Here is a 19,695-nt window from a genome sequence, read left to right as displayed (position 1 = left end):
CTTTGCCCACAAAGGGTTGGGGGTAGATAACAGTCTAGCCCACTGGACTAAAAATGTTCCCCACCCTTGCTGTAGCCTGGGGATATGTATCAGTTCTATGACTGAAGTGATTGCAGCCCTAGTACAGGCTGATCAAGCTCCCTAGTGCATATTTTAAATAGCAGAAGTACTAGAGGAAGAAAAAAAGGCTATATCAGCAGTGAGTCTTTCAACCACCTGGACTATGGTGGTCCTGCGAATGGAAGTATAGATGCTATTGGTACATGCTCCCCAAAAAGAGTGCATGGGCCTGTTCCCTAGCAAGGGTGGGGAGCAGGAGGAAGTTGTTCTCTGGACACCTAAGAAGTTGATTGTCCTGAATCTACTGCCTAAGAAAAGTGTATAGTTTGATGGAATTCATTGTCCCAAGATGTCTTTAGGAGGAGATTAGAAAAAAGGTGGAGGATAAGCTTATCATTTGCAATTAGCTATGGTGACTAATTAGAGAACATTAAGAACTATACTTGGGACGCGGGTGGCGCTGTGGGTAAAAGCCTCAGCGCCTAGGGCTTGCCGATCGAAAGGTCAGCGGTTCGAATCCCCGCGGCGGGGTGCGCTCCCGTTGCTCGGTCCCAGCGCCTGCCAACCTAGCAGTTTGAAAGCACCCCCGGGGGCAAGTAGATAAATAGGGACCGCTTACTAGCGGGAAGGTAAACGGCGTTCTGTGTGTGGCTCTGGCTCGCCAGAGCAGCGATGTCACGCTGGCCATGTGACCCGGAAGTGTCTCCGGACAGCGCTGGCCCCCGGGCTCTTGAGTGAGATGGGCGCACAACCCTAGAGTCTGTCAAGACTGGCCCGTACGGGCAGGGGTACCTTTAAGAACTATACTGCTGAATACCAGTTGTTGGGAAGGAGGGAAGGGCAACAGTTGGAGAGGGTATTGTTTTCTGGCCCTGCTTGTGGACTTCTGGGGCTATTCTGCCTGGGCATTGCAAGAAATGGCGCTAGACTTAGTGGATTTACTGTTAAAGCCATCAGCTGCTTTAAATCTCATTAGTGATCCCAGTTAAAAGAAATCTACAGCAAGAGTTCAGTGCTTTGTGGCACATATTCCATTTAATCCAGATTGGATACATCAGGTACAGCAGTGGCACAAGACGCAGTACTGTAAATGATATACAAGTTTCAACATATGCACTACAGTTTCAAAAGAAGACAACAGGAAACTTAGGATTCTTTAGAAAGTTTTTCTGAAACGAATCTACCTGCAGTTTTGTACAGTACAATTTTGTCTCAGTTGGTTGTGATGATTTGTAAGCAAAGCCCATTTAGAGTATGAAAATAGAAAATAATGCAATTGAGAGAGAATTCTGGTAACAACATAAAACCTCTAGCGCAAACACCATTGCATTGGAATGTCTCACTGATTTATCAAAAATATACCATCACACATGTTCTGTAATATATTTCATTGGTCCATGGAGCCAGCTGCAACTCCAGTCATGGTAACAACAGAGAACTGAGAAAAGGATATACTATGGATCTTAATCTCTCAGCTGCATGGCTGTTTGACCTGCCGTGGCAAGCATTAGTCTGCAAAGGAAAAGAAAGCAATACACACATATGCGCACATACGCACAAAATTATGAAACTTTTGACTGAAAGCAAGACTAGAGGATTATTTGTCATTTGGTCCCATGACTGATGACTACAATAATTAGACAAGAAAAACAAAATAACTGTCGTGCTGTGTTAGGTCAACAGTAAATCTAGCCCTGTGGTTCCTGAAATTCCACTCGACAATGGACTTCTCCATCTTTGTGTCCATTTCACTCAATCTGGACTTGGAGATGAAGACACCTTGACCTGCATGTCCCCTTTTTTCTCATAGCATCTCTGACATCATGAGGAACCATCCACAAAAGATATCTTTCTTCTTTTGATGATTCCCCTTATAGCCTAAAGGAAGTGCAGATCTTACTCTGGTTATTTGATATTTGTCATAGCTGAAGGCTTCAGAGTGTAACATCACAGAGTAATGACAGTCCCTCTGTTCCTCATTGTTTGATTTAAACAGCGTGCCCACCTTAAGAGTTAAAAAATGCTGATCATCTTGATTAACGGCCATTGGTATATTTCCAACAATTTGTATCCCTTAAAAACCAACTTCTCCAATCAGTAATTGCTCTAAATAATGAGACATCTTATTTGGCATCCCCCCTCCAGAAAACATTTTGTATACTTATTAAAGAGTTTTAATTGAGTTAACCAAATGATCATAAATTTAGCACTGAACTAGAGAGGAAGTTATTTTTAAAACTACCTGAATCTTATTGGTAGATATACTGAGACGTTAAAAAGTCAGAGTGGCTTGTTCCAGGAGACACAGTGAGTCATGAACAGAAGTTCTGATCAACAGTTTTACGGCACAATCCTAAGCATGTTTAATCAGAAGTCCTACTCAGTTCAATGGGACTTACTCCTACATAAAGTGTATAGAGGATAGTAGCCCTAATCACTGAACCAATCTAGAGAGAGTACCTCACTGGAGGTGACATTTGTCTATGGCCATTGCTTTTGAAAACCTGAGTTACAAGGAGACAGTTCACTTTCCTATGACTGACTAGTTTTTGAGAGGGAAGAGAACAATAAGTTGATTATCTACTGATTTAAAAAGAACTCATTTTCCTGGGTAATACAAACCAACCGAAGATCTGTATACAATTACATCAATTGCAAAAAAAGGACACCTTTCTGTAGAAAAGTTTTGTACATCTAAGAAATACTCTTCAAAATTTTAAAATAAAAAAATCCTCTTATTGCTTTTCTCTTTTTGGTGATTCCATGTCCCTCTTCTTTGTTTAATGGTTTTAAACTCAGAAATGGAAAAAATTGGTGGAAATATTAAAACACAAGACAGAATTTTTATTTTGTGTTGATGGAAAAGATGAGTTCAATTGGATTTGCTCTACTGTTTTCGATCTGCTGTAGAGTTTGTTAGAATTTAGAGAGAGAGAAAAACTATTATATATGGGTCAGAGACATGAGTCAGATTAACATTTTGTCTATTTAGTTATTTCTCAATACATAGCAAAACAGTTGCAAATATTGTAAAAAGACCCATAATCCCCTACTTGAAAATGTAAGACTAAAGTCACATTCCCTAGGTTCTAAGATATTAAGCAGGGCAATGATATTTCAGGGGGAGAATGTTCAGGTAGTCACATTTAAAATCCAAAGTTAAGTACTTTTGCTTTCAATAGGTACGGTAAGCATACTGTATTTTTAAATTTATCTATTGAAGTCAATGGGACTTAAAAGTACTTGGATTGTGCCCATTGTTTCTGATACATCAGCCCCAATATACCCATTAATGTCCGCATATTCAGGAACATCCCTTTTCTAAAATCAGGGGAATGCCATACACTTTCAAAATTCTCATGCACACTGGTCTCTTGGCAGAAGTGAAGAGAAGTTGTGGATCATACTGACTGACAGCAGTGAGATTATGTGTTTCAGGAATAGTGAATGGTCAGCATTTAGTTTGCCGTGATACGCTGGTACGATAGGATGCCATATATGCAGGGAAATATTTTTGTCCAATTCTGCTTATGAAAAGTAATAGTCCTATGAAATGTGATGCCAACTGCCAAGTGGCAGGAAGAAATGAATGTTTCAGAGCCAGTTTGGGATGGAAAATGCACTAGATCACTGGTTTTCTAAGACGAAAGAGAAAACACATAGCTGGATATGTCTAGTAAAGGCAAAATGATGGGTAGCACAGAAACCACATCTTACTTCACAACCAACAGGTTTGGAACTATTGCTGCTTTTTCTCATCCAATTGTGGGACTCCAGGAGCTGGAGTTATTAGACAGTATCCACTGTTCTTCCCTTGCATATATGGAAGGGGCATTGCACTCATGCACCTTTCCGAACCTTTCCATAGGAGTAATTCTCCTGTGCCCTTCACAGAGCAAAGACATTATTCACCTCCCACTATTATTAAAATAACAGGCTGCACATCCTACAGCTACACTGCTAAAATCGAATAGAAGTCAATGTGATTTCAGCAGACTAATGGTATGCAAGATGGTAACTTAAAGTCTTGAGGAGGGGGTTGATGATGCAGACTGTTAGTACTTCTGTATGCCTTTGGCAGGAGGTATATTGCCTGGGACTTTCAGGTGCTCCCTCGAGTGCACCACACACATGCCAAGGTCATGCTATAGATGGGCAAAAAGAAGTAACATTCCATCATTCCAAGAGACTAGACCAATTTTCCAAGCGACCATTGAACCCACATTTACATTTGTGGGTTTGATGCAGACAAATTCATTTTGGAGGCTTGTAAGAAAAACCAAATTATGAAAACATCAGAATATTGAAATAAAGATCCTGATCTGCCAAACACCAATTTTCCAGTTTGCCAATTTGAATATTCTGGTGTTCTGATTTGCTGGAGCCATACAACGAAACCAAGAAACATTGAATTCTTGAAGTAAAGGCACACTCTTCTAGAATGGTCAGTTATAAAGAACTGCATGAAAAGCTCCACTTGCCAAAACGCCTTCTACAGAATATGAAAGGTACAGGGTCCCCATCTCATCTGGCGACTACTAGTTATGATTCAGTATTGGCCTACTTGCTGTGATTTCTCATACTGGTCATGGATTGCAATGGTTAATGGCATCATAGTGCCTGTTGCTATGTTCCTATATGCTTTGCTCAGCCCTCGCAACCTTACTGCAGACCCACATTTGCCTGCTGCCTCCCTGCAATGCTGCTGAACAAAGATAATTTTGCCATGGTGCAGGGAGGCAGAAGAGCCAGAGGCAGTCCTTTTCTATATCATCCTGTGGGCCATGCATGATAAGAACCACAACTCTGCATTGGAGATGGGAGTAGAAGTTTTTATAGAAGGACTGGTTAGTATTGGACTGCGGCTTAATGAAGCCAGGCTCTTCTCCCCATATAAACTCTCATTTTATACCAATTACATAATCTGCGATCTTGCGACGAAAAGGGTTTGTTTCTGTGACATATCCTGCATGTGCAAGGACACCCTGCATTTTAGCCTCCCTTTGCACAGATGTAAAAAGTCAATGCAATATGGTGAGGGTAGTGAAGGATCAAGCTTCAAATTGACTAGGCAAGAGGTATAATGAGATGTGATGAAGTTAAACGAAGCAAAGGAAAGTTTAAATTGGGCATCACAGAGACTCTTATGGGTCAGTTCTCGTAGACTGTGCACCAGTTTCACAAGGGAAATGGCAAAAGTTTGCTTTCACCGGAGTGAATTAAACAGGATCACCCATGAGATAATGGAATGATTGGACTCAAGGACAATGTAGTACTTAATTTCTGAAATCAGAGGTACCAGAGCTGAAGTTTATTTGTTCGCCACTGGCCCACAAACCTTTCCCCTAATCCTAGATGTGTGGGACTGGGGATAAGGGAGAGATACTACTCTGCAGACACTCAAAAGGCACATCCTTTACTTGTTCCAAGGCTAAACTGTGGTATTGAAAAGGGTTCTTGGACAAACATTAGGGGGTAAATTAAGGCCTGTCTCATATTACTAGAAGAGTGGCTTTTAAAAACTGTGTCCTTGGAACCTTCAGTTCCTCAGAAGCTTACTGGGAATTTCTTGATGAGAAGACTGTTCATGATGATAATAAATAACAAGATGAAAAAAAATTTTTTAATGATTCCAGTGGCACATCAACTAAATATAAGCTTTCAAGGTATGAGCTTTTGTGTGTAATACACACTTCGTCATATACTCTGAAGCAGAGGTCGCTTCAACCTTATAACTGTTGATGACTGTTATAACAGTTGGTCCCACAGGGAAGTTGATCTTTAAGATGCCACTGGAATTATTAAAAAAATATTTTTTCATCTTTCATCTTGTTATTTATTATGACTATGACAGATCAACACGGCTATCCACCTGAATCCGTTTCATGATGGACAGGTTCACATGTCCACCATTGCCATTTTTTCCTTACAACACAGTGACACAGTTGAATATTTTAAGGTGGACGTTCAGTATGTGCAGGACAATGTAGACCTAACTGGCTTGGTTGCCACCTGGCATCACCTGTTGTCTTCTAGGATTGAGCTTGCAAGGGATTCTGTGGCCAATGCACCAAAATTCCTTGTTTGAAAGCTGAAGATGGAAGGGGTTTTGGAATAAACAAAAACATAGCACTATATGGTATCTGAGGAAAAAAGAAATAAACTAAGAAACAAATTTGTTGTTAGTAGGTGATCATACGTTACATTAAGTTTTAGTTTTATTTGGCTGAAAGGTACATTTCATTAGACCTAGCTGTTTTTATTCCTTTTTGTGGCTTCCAAGCACTATTTGCTCAATGCTTTTAATTTAGATGCCGAAAAGCAAATCAGAATAGAAGTCTGAAAGCAAAGACGACCCCCCCCATTGGAGCTGCTTATTAGATGTTTTCTGAACATGATGTTGGGTTTGCAAAACCTCCATGTTTTCACAGCAACACAATTTCAGGATCAAAAACATTCTGGGCCACATTTTGTGATGGTTTGCCAAAAATGAAAGCTGCAAAGGTGCAAAAGACATTATGGGATACACAACCTAAAATACATTTGGAAAAAATTGAAAGGTTAAATGAGTCTGAAAAGGTTAATAAATCGTGTAAAATTTGTGACGAAAGAACACAATCCACAGAGCTCTGCATTATTGTAAGCCTTGTTGACATGGATAGAAGTCCCACAGGTTTGCACCCAGGGGAGGTACATTATGAGAACATCGGTATAAAACCTTATAGCTGGTTATGACTCACAGTCCTACGCTTTCTAAACAGTATAACAATATTTTAACAATTGGTGAACTATTTTTGAAACATATTTAACCATCTATTAACAGTGTTTTATAAATTGCTTAGAAATGGTACTCTAATATAAAGTAGATCCCAACAATCTAGAAGCGATCCTCCTCTTTGGCAGGAAATGATGCTTTAACAAGGGAAAGTCAAATATTGTTAAATTGCTTTATCCATCAAACTGATGCAACCCAGAGACTGTCACTAAGAGCCACAGGACTGTATTACAAAATGAAACACACTATCAGTCCATGCAAAACAGTTGGCTCCTGAAGTAATCCTACCAAGGACAGTTTCCACTGACTATCTGGCTACTATATACAATGGGAGACACTTCCAATACTATTAAATAAACACATATAAAACAGAAAAAAGAAAGAAAGCATGGGCATAGATTACAGAGTATTTCTGAACATCTGGCGCAGTTGCTTTGACTGATTTTTGCCCTCTTTGAAACTCGTGTGTACAAGATTAAAAAATAAAATCCCCCCTAGGCTTACTTCTTTAGACTTTTTAAAAAATACAGAACTGGTTATTCTAGTCACACTCTTTACAAGCCAGTGATAACAAAATAATTTTTTTAAAAGCAGAAAATTGTGGTGGACTACAAATGCCTGTCTTTTCCCCAACAAATATCCCCCCCCCCAGCACATACAATAATTAGCAGACAAATACACTGTTTGCAACTGCAATTTGTGTTGAATTAAAAGGCAATTACAGAAAAAAACAAAACCCTGTCTTAAGAAAGAATGCCATCCACAATGAGAGTTTTATTGGTGCTTGTGTGTGTGTGACTGCATGCAGGTCTCTATTTTTGCTACTGCGCACTAAAGGCTGAAGCCTGCAAAGACACACTCATGCAAGAAAAGGGTACACAGTGAGTAGAACCCCTGGCTCTACAGGCACTACTTAAAGCTTGTCGTGGACCATGCAGATGGTACGTCTTTGCAGGGTTGAGCCCAGAAACAGGAAAGTGTGCTCAGATCTTTTGTAGTCGGAGTGTGCCAAGTTTCACGAATCCTCTTGCTTGCTCTCACCCACACACGCACTCACAAAAGAATGAAAACCAAATTCTCGTGACAAGGTGGCTTTTTTTTTGCCTAAAACCTTCAGCTATAAAAGAAAGTAAATGTGTACTTTTGGTTGATTAAAAGATCCTGCTGCACGAAGGAAATAATAATAATAATCACAAAATCCGTTTGTTTTTTCCTAATCACCTTTTTCAGTCATATCCTCATGAATAAATATTATCCATTAAAAACCATTGAAAAGGTGCTGAGATACACAGTGTTATAATTCTGCTTCTTTATTGACTTTCTCGTAGCTATGACAGGACGTCTCTTCCACTTTCTGGAAACTCTTCTATGCCCCACAGCCGGGAACATTCCTTCTTCTTGTTGACAGACAAAAGAGAGCTCCTTCCATCCAGCCCCTTCTAGCTTCCCAGTTCTTCTGAGCTCACTCTGCAGCATGAACGTGAGTTTGAAGGAAGCTGCCTTGCCAGGCTCCCGCAGTTAATTCTTAGATGCCGGTCAGGTTGGTCTAGCTGTCCACCCAGCCACTCATCTAGGCACAATTTGCAGCAAAGGAGGAACATGGAGGTGGGGAAAGGGAGAGAAACGCCGGCCTTCCAAGCAGCCTCCTTTGACCGACACAGCCTTACAAAGCCGACACCTTGACAATGTTGCTGCTCGTAGCGGTAATGTTCGTTGAGTGGCCGGGGCTGGATGGGGCAGGCCTGCTTTCGCCTTCTGGGGTCAGTGCTGGAGGCGTCGGGATGCTGATGATTGCTGTAGTTATTTGGGAGGCTTTGCAGTTCGGTCTCAGCCCATCGTCTGATTTCATATTTAGGCTGGATCGACTAAAAGACAAAAGACAGCCGGGGGGTGGGGTGGGGAGGATTAAAAGGAGCAGAAGTTGCAAGCTGTTTGTTGCAAGTGTTGGATAAAAAGGCAAAGGGACCCCTGACCATTAGGTCCAGTCGTGACCGACTCTGGGGTTGCGGCGCTCATCTCGCTTTACTGGCCGAGGGAGCCGGCGTACAGCGTACAGGTCACCCAATGAGTTTCTGCTCAAGAGGTAGGTATTATAGGCACAGTTAAAGAAAAACAAAAACCCTTGCCACCCAAAATACCCGGACAGTAAAAATGGGAGACTGCGACCTCCTCCAACCTGTAATTGAGGACTAGCCAAGAAAAACACATGTATTGCCCATAGCTGATCTAAAAGCAACCTAAATAGGGAACAACACAGATTCATTCTTCACACTGATTAATGTCAACATGGAATCCTATCTTGTTGGGTCTAGCTGTTGAATATTCTGCCCAATTAATGGTTAATCCTGCTTTTGTTTCTGCAGCATGTCTACCCTTACAGGTCATCCTAGATTACTTGGCTGCCATTCTGTCTCTTTACTCCTTGCCTGGCTCAAATATCACTCTGCAGAAGTCCTAAGGGCTTGGGAGCTAGAAACATTCCTATTAAGAGCCGCACTGGTTGCATCCTATGATTAATTATGGAGTGGAAATGATAGGGTTGCTCTCTAGCCAACTGCCTATCTGGATTTCAATACAAAGACAAAAAACTCTTTCAGTATGAAACCCTGGCTGTAATCTTAGAGTGACTTACAAAGAGGATCTTCTGAAACCTCAGTCATTCTAGGTGTATCAGTAGGATCCTTACAATGGTTCAGTGCTCTTGACGGCTGCCAATTGTACCCACACCCAAAATAAGAGACAAGGCACATATCGTTAGGTTGAACTGAGGCTACAGCTTTATTTATTTTATGGAGGCAATCTTCCCAAAATACGGAACTTCAGAGCTTGCAAACCTTTGGGTGCAAGCAACAAGCTTTTGCCTCCCTCCATTTATGGGGGAGCAAGACCCCATCTCCTTGTCTGCATCTGACTCTTTCTGGTCAGACTTCTAGCTGTGTTGCTCCCCTGAGCCCCAAAGTTCTGGCTGCATTGCATAATGCAAACAAGCTGCAGAAAAGAAAAGGTGTGACGCCCAGTGCCCCCTTGCCTCACCTAGCTACACCTCTGGATTAGGCAGATTCATGGAGGAGAGGGCTGTCGAAGGCTACTAGCCATAAAGGCTGTGATCTGCCTGCAAAGTTGGAGGCAGCAATGCTGGTTTCTGCAAATCTCTCGAGGGGAGAGTGCTCCTGCAGTGGCGTAGGAAGGGGCGTGCAGTGGGTACGGGAGTTATTTTTACTAAAACAAATATTTTTGCTATTTTGTCACCCCTCCTCAGCGATGCCACCGGGGGCGGCCTGCACCCACCACACTCCCCCTTCTTACGACACTGTCTCCCCCATCTCAGTGCCTCTAGGTGCTCTCCAGCGATTGCTCTCTCACTTCTTTCCCCACTCTGATCTGCCTGTTGTGGCCAGGATCCTATTACCTAACTTCATCACCAGTGAATGCTAACTACCATTGTCCTGATGGAGCAGATAAAAGATAAAGAATAATCTGGAGCCAATCTGGGGTAAATTCCTACTCTGCACATTTGCATTCAGCTAACCTTGCGCTGGGACATGGGTGGCGCTTTGGGTTAAACCACAGAGCCTAGGACTTGCCGATCAGAAGGTTGGCAGTTCGAATCCCTGCGATGGGGTGAGCTCCCGCTGCTCGGTCCCTGCTCCTGCCAACCTAGCAGTTCGAAAGCACGTCAAAGTACAAGTAGATAAATAGGTACCACTCTGGCAGGAAGGTAAACGGCGTTTCCGTGCGCTGCTCTGGTTCGCCAGAAGTGGCTTAGTCATGCTGGTCACATGACCCGGAAGCTGTACGCTGGCTCCCTCGGCCAGTAAAGCGAGATGAGTGCCGCAACCCCAGAGTTGGTCACGACTGGACCTAATGGTCCCTTTACCTTTACCTAACCTTGTGCTGTGTTGAATGTGCAAGGGCAGCTGCCGAGACCAAAGGAACCTGCTCTTTGAGGGGATGGCTGGAGGCAGGACAGGTTCCTCCCAGAGTCTTCATAAAATAAGGTTATTACTGTCTTTAAAATAATTTTATTATTGTGTTATTTTATTATTGTGTTATTATTGTGTTTATTATAGGTGTGGGCTTTTACAGTGTTAGCTGCCTTGCAGGCCAGTTTCCAGGCAGAAAGGTGAGATAGAAATATTGCAGACAACTCCCGATTTGCTCACCGTGTTTTGAACCTAACATCAGCAATTCAGAGCTCTCTCTGTTATAAGATTTCAAAGTAATTTCAAATGTAAACTTGCATAATACAAGATTGTGAACCAGAAAAATGGCTGCCCCACATCATGACATGGGACAGCCATCTTCTCCCCCTTTCCATACAGATCCTGGAAACATTGCTATGTGATTGCACTTCCAGGGACATTTCTGGTCTTCTTCAGAAAAGGGTCTGGCAGGTCACCTCATATTGCAGCAAAAATTCTAAGAATGCTCCCTTGCACAGGTGTAGAAATTGCAATCATTCTCATTTGAATGATGAGAATAGTTTGTTGGATTGAAGTCAGGGCTCATTATCCATTTGAAAATCATAAGCATAGTAAAATCTGACTTGAGAACTGAATGATTTTGTGTTCTGGTAGCATCACTACTTGTATGTGGTTTTAGGAGGGGCCACAGAATTATTAATTTTATATCCCACAACAGGGGGATCTGTGTGCTGTGCAAGTGTCAGTGTTGGGTTGGGAAGGGTCCAGATGGCAGAATAAGCTTAGGAAATAGTATGAGCCACATTAAAAAAGTGCAAAGAACAGTTTGGTATTATCCAATATGTCCTTAGCCTGAAGCAGATACACAAATTAAACGTGGGGTGAAGAAATCGACCCACTCACAACACTGCTGCACTTTCTTTTGCCACTTCAATTTTTAAGAATTAAGAAATTTCAGTTATCACCTATTTCCTGCTGAACACAACCATATGATCTACAATCAAACCAATATATATTTCAGATTATTCCTATATGAACAGTTGCCTAACCCATATACCGTCCTCATTTCATTTAATAGTTGCATAACAGGAAAATATTAGCAGGTATCATTTTTCCCCCAGAACAGCATCTCCCTGGCAATAAGATCTGCAGCTGCTCATTTCTGCTTATTATGCAGCAATGGCAAGTGTATGTTAAAATTATCTTTCTCTTCCAGCAGTGTAGGCTTGACTGCTTTCTCCTTAAACATTATACTAGATCTCATTTGCTTTTGACATAAGCTGCCCTGACTGTAGGCTGATTCACACAACATTTTGGCCTATGTAAGAGTTTATTTCACAGTGAATTGTTGGTATTTTTAATAGTCTTGCAATGCTTAATATGATTCCAGACGGCAACTCTCCACATCTGACTCCCTTTCTGAACGTTTTTCAGGAAGCAGAAAATTGCGATGTTTCGCCACGTTGAATGGGCCTTACGAATGTCCATGGCGGAAATCACCAAAGAAAGGTAGATTCAGATGCCTGGGTGTCACATGCTAGCCACTTAAAAGCTTACTATATGGTGCCTGAAACTGCTTAGGGGAAATGGTTATTTGTAGATTCTTAATCCTAGCATTATCAGCCATCTGCTTCCTAGCAACTGCCATGATACAGTAATGCTGAGAGTAGAAACATCTACCTCCCCACAGGGAGGTGCCAAACACTCATTTTCTGTATCGGTAACCCCCCCCCCCACCGGTAGAATGTGAAAATGCGCAGTGCAAATCCTCATGGATTATTTTAAAAATGTCTTCCAATTTGCACTAAATTTCATTTCAGCTCTGCTACGCTGGACTTGTGGCATGGGAAAAGCATCCCGGACGCCAGCTCAACACACTGCCTGGATGAACTTGCTTGGGCTCAGAGACATGTCTGCTAAAACCCTCTTTCCTAGACCAGGGGGTTCCTCCTACCGTACCTTGTTGTAAGTGAGGGCTGCTCACTGCACTGGATGTGTATGGTGCTGAGCTCTTGCATGCTCCGCAGCCGGGTCGCTGGCACACTGGAATTAGGGAGGTGGGTTGTCTTCTTGCTGCGGCGGGAACAGCAGGAGGTGCTCAGGCCTTGGTGGCTCGAAAGGGAGGGGCTGCGGCTGGACGGGTAATTCTGCATCGAGCTCTCCAGACAGTTCTGCTCAAACATCTGCTCATCAATGAACTCATGGTTCTGTCAGGGAGAACGTCAGCAAATGTCAGGAACTTCCTGAGATGACTTTAAACAACCGCCGCCACCACCACCTGGAGGGCGACTAAACTTTCAAACAAGGACCTTTGCATATTCTGTTTGGTCGTGCTTTGGGCAACCATGACATAACTCTCTTTCAAGAAGCCAATTGGCTCTTCAGCATTTGGCTGGTGGCACTTCCTGTAATGTTGAAAAGGACACTTGCAGATGGAAACGTGCTCCAGCTGTATCCATCCATATCTACAGCCAACATACTAATTTTTTTTGCTGAGGTTCCTTCTCAGGCATTGACAGGAAGTGCCGCCATTGCAGCTGAAAGTGGAAGACACTTATGCATTTGCTCAGTGGTCCTTCAGGTAATATCTGAAATGTGTTTGATTTCTGCTTATTTTCCCAAGGAAACCTGCTTTTTGAACACATATGTGCCCTTCTCATCCAACCAGTTCATACCCAGCTACTTGCTGAAATAGCTTTTTTCACTATGCGTTAACTTTGCAGCCATAATTTTATGAGGAACCCCAAATAGAAATGTCCTTGAGGGCTGCCCCTTGACTGTGGAACTTCCTGCTCTTGGCAGTACCCAAGTCTGCAATACTGCTATTGATTGAGTTTTAAGATGTGTTTTGGGTTTACTATGCTTCAAAAACAAGCCTATAAACAGACATTCAGGATTTTGTTCAGTGCCCAAAATGTATTCAGCAACAGGAGTGTCTGTGCCAGAGCTAATGGCATGATGATCGTATCTAGTATGACTGAGGTCCTCAAGGGTGTATAAGATCATCTGGTTGTGATCTTGTCACTGCTAAGAACTACTCCTATTTGTGTCTTCCTTCATCTCCTATGCCTTATAAGTTGTCTACAAATATTAATGTTGTTGGGCAGGATAAAAATCCTGAAATTAATTAATTAATTAATTAATTAATTAATATAAATCTTGTACCCAACTAAGTTAATCCATTAATTTCATCGGGTCTGCTCTGAATAGGACCAGAATTTGGATACAACCCAAAATAATTAAGAGTACTTCATGTGAAAAGTTCCATGATAAATCTTTCCATGATAAATTTGAAGAAAGGTCTCTTACCTTGTTGGACGAGAAATTAGCAAGTTTTTGTGAATATGCATCCAATTACCCAAGATGCATTGCTATTTCCACCCCCCCCCCCCAATTAATCTTGCTTCTGGAGCTGTAGGGTGGAGTTGTGTCTAACTTTTTTCAAGTCTGAGAGAAGAGGAAGCACATATGTGTGGAAAATGTTTGAAGATTACTTGTGGGACTACACTCCTTTCCCCAGGCCAAAACTCTTGTCACATTTCATTCGCTTCATTTCATTCCTGTCATTTATGGGTTTGGGAGATAATCTTTGAGCACCCCCCTCCTACAGAAGGACTTACTCCTCAGAGAATTGTTTATTAAAATGTGAATAAACATAGAATCAGCACATTTTCGCCTTTATGCACATCTCTAAATTTGATGCAATTTGCCCCAAATAGGGGAGGAGGAATTTCAAGTGGGGATTGCAAAGCACTCTGGTTTAGGTTCTACTAAAAGAAGTTCGCAAATGAAATTAAATAAGGTAGAGAGGAATGCTGGCATATGGTGCAATTTTACCATTATAGAAAAGAGACTAGTAAGCGATAAAGGGCAAGACAAAGACTAGCAAGAAGGCCAAGAAGTGGAATACAAACTGGCAAATGTGCATCATATGCCAACCACCTCCTTTGCATGAATTTTTTTTTTTTGGAGCTTGAAGAAAATGAAACCTGTGTAGGTTGTACCCCCAGCAGCAAACTGAAATGAAAAGCAATGCAACAAGCAGCGCTGATGCAGACATACCCCAACTTTAGGTGCTGTAGCCAATTAATTTTTACTTAGAGTAGATCCCTTGAGATTGGTGGACCTCAGTCATGTCCATTCATTTCAATAGGTATACTCTGAGCATTATGAAGACTGGATACAACCATAGGCGTTTAGTGCAGAATTGTCATGCTTCACTCACTTTTTAGGGGAATCCACACAATACCGTTATCCAATTATTCTCATCATGAATTTCCATGTGGTGCATCCATCTTTCTCAGACTGAAGAAAGTCCATCTTTATTCAGAACACAACCTCCATGGGCATAGCTGCCTAATGTGCCATATTTTTCAACAGGCATGGTTTTTATGTAGGAAGTGAGATATTAGGAAAGTGACCTTAATCACAGCTCAGCACATATAACATTTGTGATGGGTGCATTTTATGACACGGGCATAATTTTTGTTTCTGAAACCAATCATTTAAATATCACTAAAACACTTTTCTGACTGTAGTATGTTTTTTTCTTGTTAAAAAACAACAGCCCCATAATGCTATAATGTTGTGGTTACAACCCTTAGTCATGGCAGAGGGTAAAAGCTTTTTTGAAAAAATCAATTTCCTAAAATCTGCATTCTTTTCATAAAGTATCATGGTCCTGCAGAATCGTTGTTGTTGGCACCCATCTGTCTTGAGATACAATGGAGTGCACCTCGGGGGGGGTGAAGTCAAACTGCTGGAGAATCACAGCGCCTGCTGTGGCTGCAGAGACAAGTAACTTGCCACGGCTTCCTTCCATGTTTTTGCTGCGTTAGCAGAACCAAAGTCAACACCTTGAGGCGCAAGCCTGGGCGGTGTGCATGGTTATCCAGTGTTGCCCAGACAACAAGACCCCCCTCCTTGGCCCCTCTGATGTCCAAAGGAAAGCAGAGCAATGCATTTGGCACCAGCTAGACTGCAGAAGTTGCTGGAAGGAGGTTACCATATGACAGGGACGTCCAACTCCCAATAGACTGCGATCTACTCACAGTATAAAAATCTGGCAGTGATCTACCCAAAGTAGTGGAGCTTTCTTTTAGGAAGCCAAAGTTGGGTTGTTGTTTTTTCTTTTTTGTAAGGAGATCGCTGAGAGGCCAGAGATCAACCAGGATCTACCAGGAACACCCCGCAATCTACCAGTAGATCACGATCTACCTGTTGGTCATGCCTGCCATATGACATCCAACCATCTTAGGGACTCCACCATTATACAAAATTTAACATTATGGTGGTCATACTGCTATATCTCTCATGGAGAAAACCCCCACTGGAAAAACATTGTACTGATAATTTTAATATGCATAATAAATCAATCAATAAGAGTCATAAAATAATACCCACCACAAAGTTATACCGAATGTGTGCTGAGCTTCAAATGGCCTTACCCACAGCAGCTATGCCATGTCCACTGGTGTAGAAGGAACATAGGATGTACACATTGGAGGAGCTCAACAATCCCAGTAGTGCAGAAAGCCATGTGCAATTCTGCTTGTAGTTTACCACAGAAGGACAAAGACGTGTTAGCTGTCTGTCAGGAGCATAAGTATCTTGATTTTATCATGACCTTCCTGATTTAACATTATGAAGCAGAGATAGACCTAAGCAAAGCGGTTAGGATGGCAAATGTTAGGGAGAACGACATGGTTAGGGGAAAGGTGATGCTGATATTTTATAATCAACCCAGCTGAATTGCACAGAGCTGTCATTCTGTGCTTTCAGGTAGGAAGACAACTTGTGAGAAAGCTTCCACCTAGGACTCCAATTCCAGGAAAGAGGTGCCCATCATATGTCACAGGACCTTTTTTTACCTGCAACTTTATTCTGTGGAACTATCATAATCTTTAAAAGCCTGCTAGTATATGGGTAGGGTCATGCCGGCAGGTCTTCCCACGTACTCGACACCTGGCCAAGATCAAAGGAGATAATCCTGTGGGACAGTGATTGGCAGCACCCACGAGGCACCAGGCTTTTGAATGTTTTGACAGCAGTTTCCACGCTACTCCCATAATGCATAAAGAATACTCTAGAAATGTAATGTTGTGTAACCTAGAATAGCAATTTTAGCCAGATCAGGGAAATATACATCACACAAAACAGGGGAGAGATGAGTGGTGTCTAATACCTAACACAGGAGCGAGAAAGGATAAGATCTCAGAACATACACAACTCCCACAACCACAGAGGGCAGATAACTTAACATTCATATTTAGCATATTCCTTTTTTGAGCTAGAAAGGGTGGGAAAAAAACAGATAAAGCCGTTTTCCATTGGACAGTCTTAATAACACTGGAAGCCACCAGAGAGCAAAAGAGCACCAGCATGCACAATCTGCTAAAAACGGGATCAGCAACAAGGAAGGAAACAACACTCAAGACATGGCACAGAGACTGCAGCAAATGGATTGAATTAAGAAGGAAATACCTTGAAGGTGGAAGTTCGTACAGATAACAGGGGATCATCCCCAAGATAGGACAATCCCTACAGGACAACATGTCAACAAAAGATAAAAACACCATTGATTGTCCATCCCAGCATTCCAAAATCAACTCCCAGCATTCCACATGGCATCACACAAGTTTGAATGGGCAATATGACATTTCCTTTAACACATTTCGCATTACACCAATAAGATGCTTGGGCTTCCTTTGAGAGCCAAGTGGCCCAGAATAAAATATTATAAGCCATTTATCTGAAGCACCCCCAGATGGCAGCACCTGAGCAACTAAAAGCCATAGAGCTGAATTAGAGTAAAATAAGTAGTGCTGCTGAAGAAAATATGGGATGTATTGTGATACAGAATAAGGGGTATGGCTCTTGAATTTATTTCTTTGTTTTATCTTTGTTTATTTTACAGGTTTTGTTCTGAGCAATTGCCTGAGTTTGGAAATAATTAACCACAGCTTAGAATGACACTGAATTTCAAAAGGCGTAGGTGATACAATGAATCTGATTTCTGGTTTGAGGAAAAGGTGAATTACCCTTTCAAAACTGTTCGTAAAACTCTTTTATGTGTAGGTCATTCCTCATTCCGCTGACAACTTTGTACCGTTGTAGAATGACACTTTGGTGTTTCAACAATCCATAAATTATCACAACAATTTCTTTTGTTAGTGCAATGCTTTCTTGATTGATTAAGTAAGTAAATATGATGGAAAGACATGCATTTTCAGCACAAATGCTGACTGAACTGTTGTGATGGGTGCACTGAAAAACATACACCAAACATGCTGCATGTCAGTCCGTGGATGACAACTTCTGTGTTGAAAATGATGGATGGTTTAGGCCAGTAGCATACCCCTTCCTATAACCAAATAGCCATTTATCACTGATCAAAGTTGCAATGAGCCACATCTGATTCCAACCCCTGCCCCCCCCGTCATTTCTGATAAAGCATTATACATATTTACATTAGGATCTCAGCTTGGAGGATAGATGGGAAATAATTTATTATATTTCCTATCAGCTTAATTCATATATATCTTGGTCATTAATTGCTTCTTTAACCAATCGGCTTTAAAGGCATTAGAAACTCTTTTTCCTATTTCCCCTTCCTCTGTTTTTTATTATACTAAAACTGACCCAATGGCAATCCCTTCAGTAGCTTCTCACCATTGTTGAGACCGATGTTCTTTTCAGCCAACAAATATATGTATAATCAATGCAGGGGACAGGAGTGGTTTGTGCCCTCTGAACAGAGCTTATGTACATACATGACCCAATCGATGCCCAAGTTGAAGAGGTTGGTTAATGCAGGAATTGGGCATTAAGTGTGGTGACGTCTTCAATTTGGAATTTCATCCTTTTAAATAATTGGCAGGCACCATCTCTTGACTTTTGGTGCCTAAGACTTTCCTCTTTTAACAAGCTTTTTAAATTGCAATACTGAGATTTCCCAGTCTGTGTCTGTATTGGAATTGTTTTAAGGTGTTTAAATTATTTTGTCACTTGTTTGTTGCCCTGGGCTCCACTGGGAGGAAGGAGGCAATATAAATGGAATAATATATCAGTTTATTGTGCCCCTTTCCCCATGTTGATTCTACACATATTTGTTGTCTGAATAGCATTTGCATAAACAGTGCTCCTATTTCTTCACCACTGTTCCACCCCCTTATTTCCTCTATAGTGTCTACATAAAGCATACATAAAGATACCTACATTTCACTCCCCACAATGACCTTGTGAGGTAGGTAATTTGTGTAAGGCCACCCAGCAAGATTCGTGGCTGCGGGAGAATTTGAATTGAGATCTCTTCACTCTACTTCCAACATTCTGTTTACTCCCATACCAGACTGGATCTCTGTTTATCCATTTGATAACAGGGATAGCAAACTTCATCCTTTAGCTTTATTCCCCCCACCCCCTTCTCAAATGAATATGACAGAAATGCACAGTGATGCTTGTTTATGAATAAATGTCTCATCATGGAGATATTACCCAAGGCATATTGATAGGGCTTATTTCTTGGGTGGGGGCGTTGAACATGCTCATGCAACACATTAGTCTCTGCAGTCCATATGTGCCATGCCTCTGGATGTGGTGCCTTCTACCTGCTCCTACAGCTGGCGGAAACGACAGCAAGATCAACATGGGCTGTGCATTCTGCACCCGCCCTTGAGTTTCCTTATGGGAAAAGGTATCTGCTTTTCTCACGTATGCTGCCTGTGTTTAGGGTGGTCTGCTGCTGCACTGCAGAAACAGAGGCACAGGCAGCTGGAGATGGATAATAATCTAATGTTCTGAAGAAGTGGTGTCGAAGGGGTAAAGACAACACAGATACGGGTCCCAGTGCAGCTTTAGTTGTGGCCAAGTAGCCACGTGTAACAACTGAATGGGGATGTGCATTGTGAGGCTCATTCTTGCATTGGCTACCTGCAA

General features: G+C 41.9%; 1 protein-coding gene across 6 annotated transcripts in view; it reads right to left on the bottom strand.

Moving 5' to 3' along the window:
• Window positions 1-1,068: 1,068 nt before the first annotated feature.
• Window positions 1,069-19,695, bottom strand: part of KCND3 (potassium voltage-gated channel subfamily D member 3) — a 266,574-nt gene continuing 247,947 nt past the window's right edge. For 4 of the 6 annotated variants that reach the window (XM_083444372.1, XM_083444376.1, XM_083444373.1 and 1 more), the window contains 3 exons: window positions 17,242-17,298; window positions 12,718-12,965; window positions 1,069-8,700 (listed from right to left, as the gene is read on the bottom strand). In XM_083444372.1, the coding sequence (XP_083300498.1) occupies window positions 8,499-8,700; window positions 12,718-12,965; window positions 17,242-17,298 (507 nt within the window). In that variant the 3' untranslated portion in view covers window positions 1,069-8,498. The remainder of the gene's footprint in view (window positions 8,701-12,717; window positions 12,966-17,241; window positions 17,299-19,695) is intronic. The other 2 variants (XM_083444375.1, XM_083444377.1) reach the window with 1 other exon arrangement.

This window comes from Podarcis tiliguerta (assembly GCF_965153285.1).
Source record: "Podarcis tiliguerta genome assembly, chromosome: 6".
Lineage (NCBI taxonomy): Eukaryota > Metazoa > Chordata > Lepidosauria > Squamata > Lacertidae > Podarcis > Podarcis tiliguerta.
Note: the sequence above shows the minus strand (reverse complement) of the source record. Positions and strands in the feature narration are given on the sequence as shown.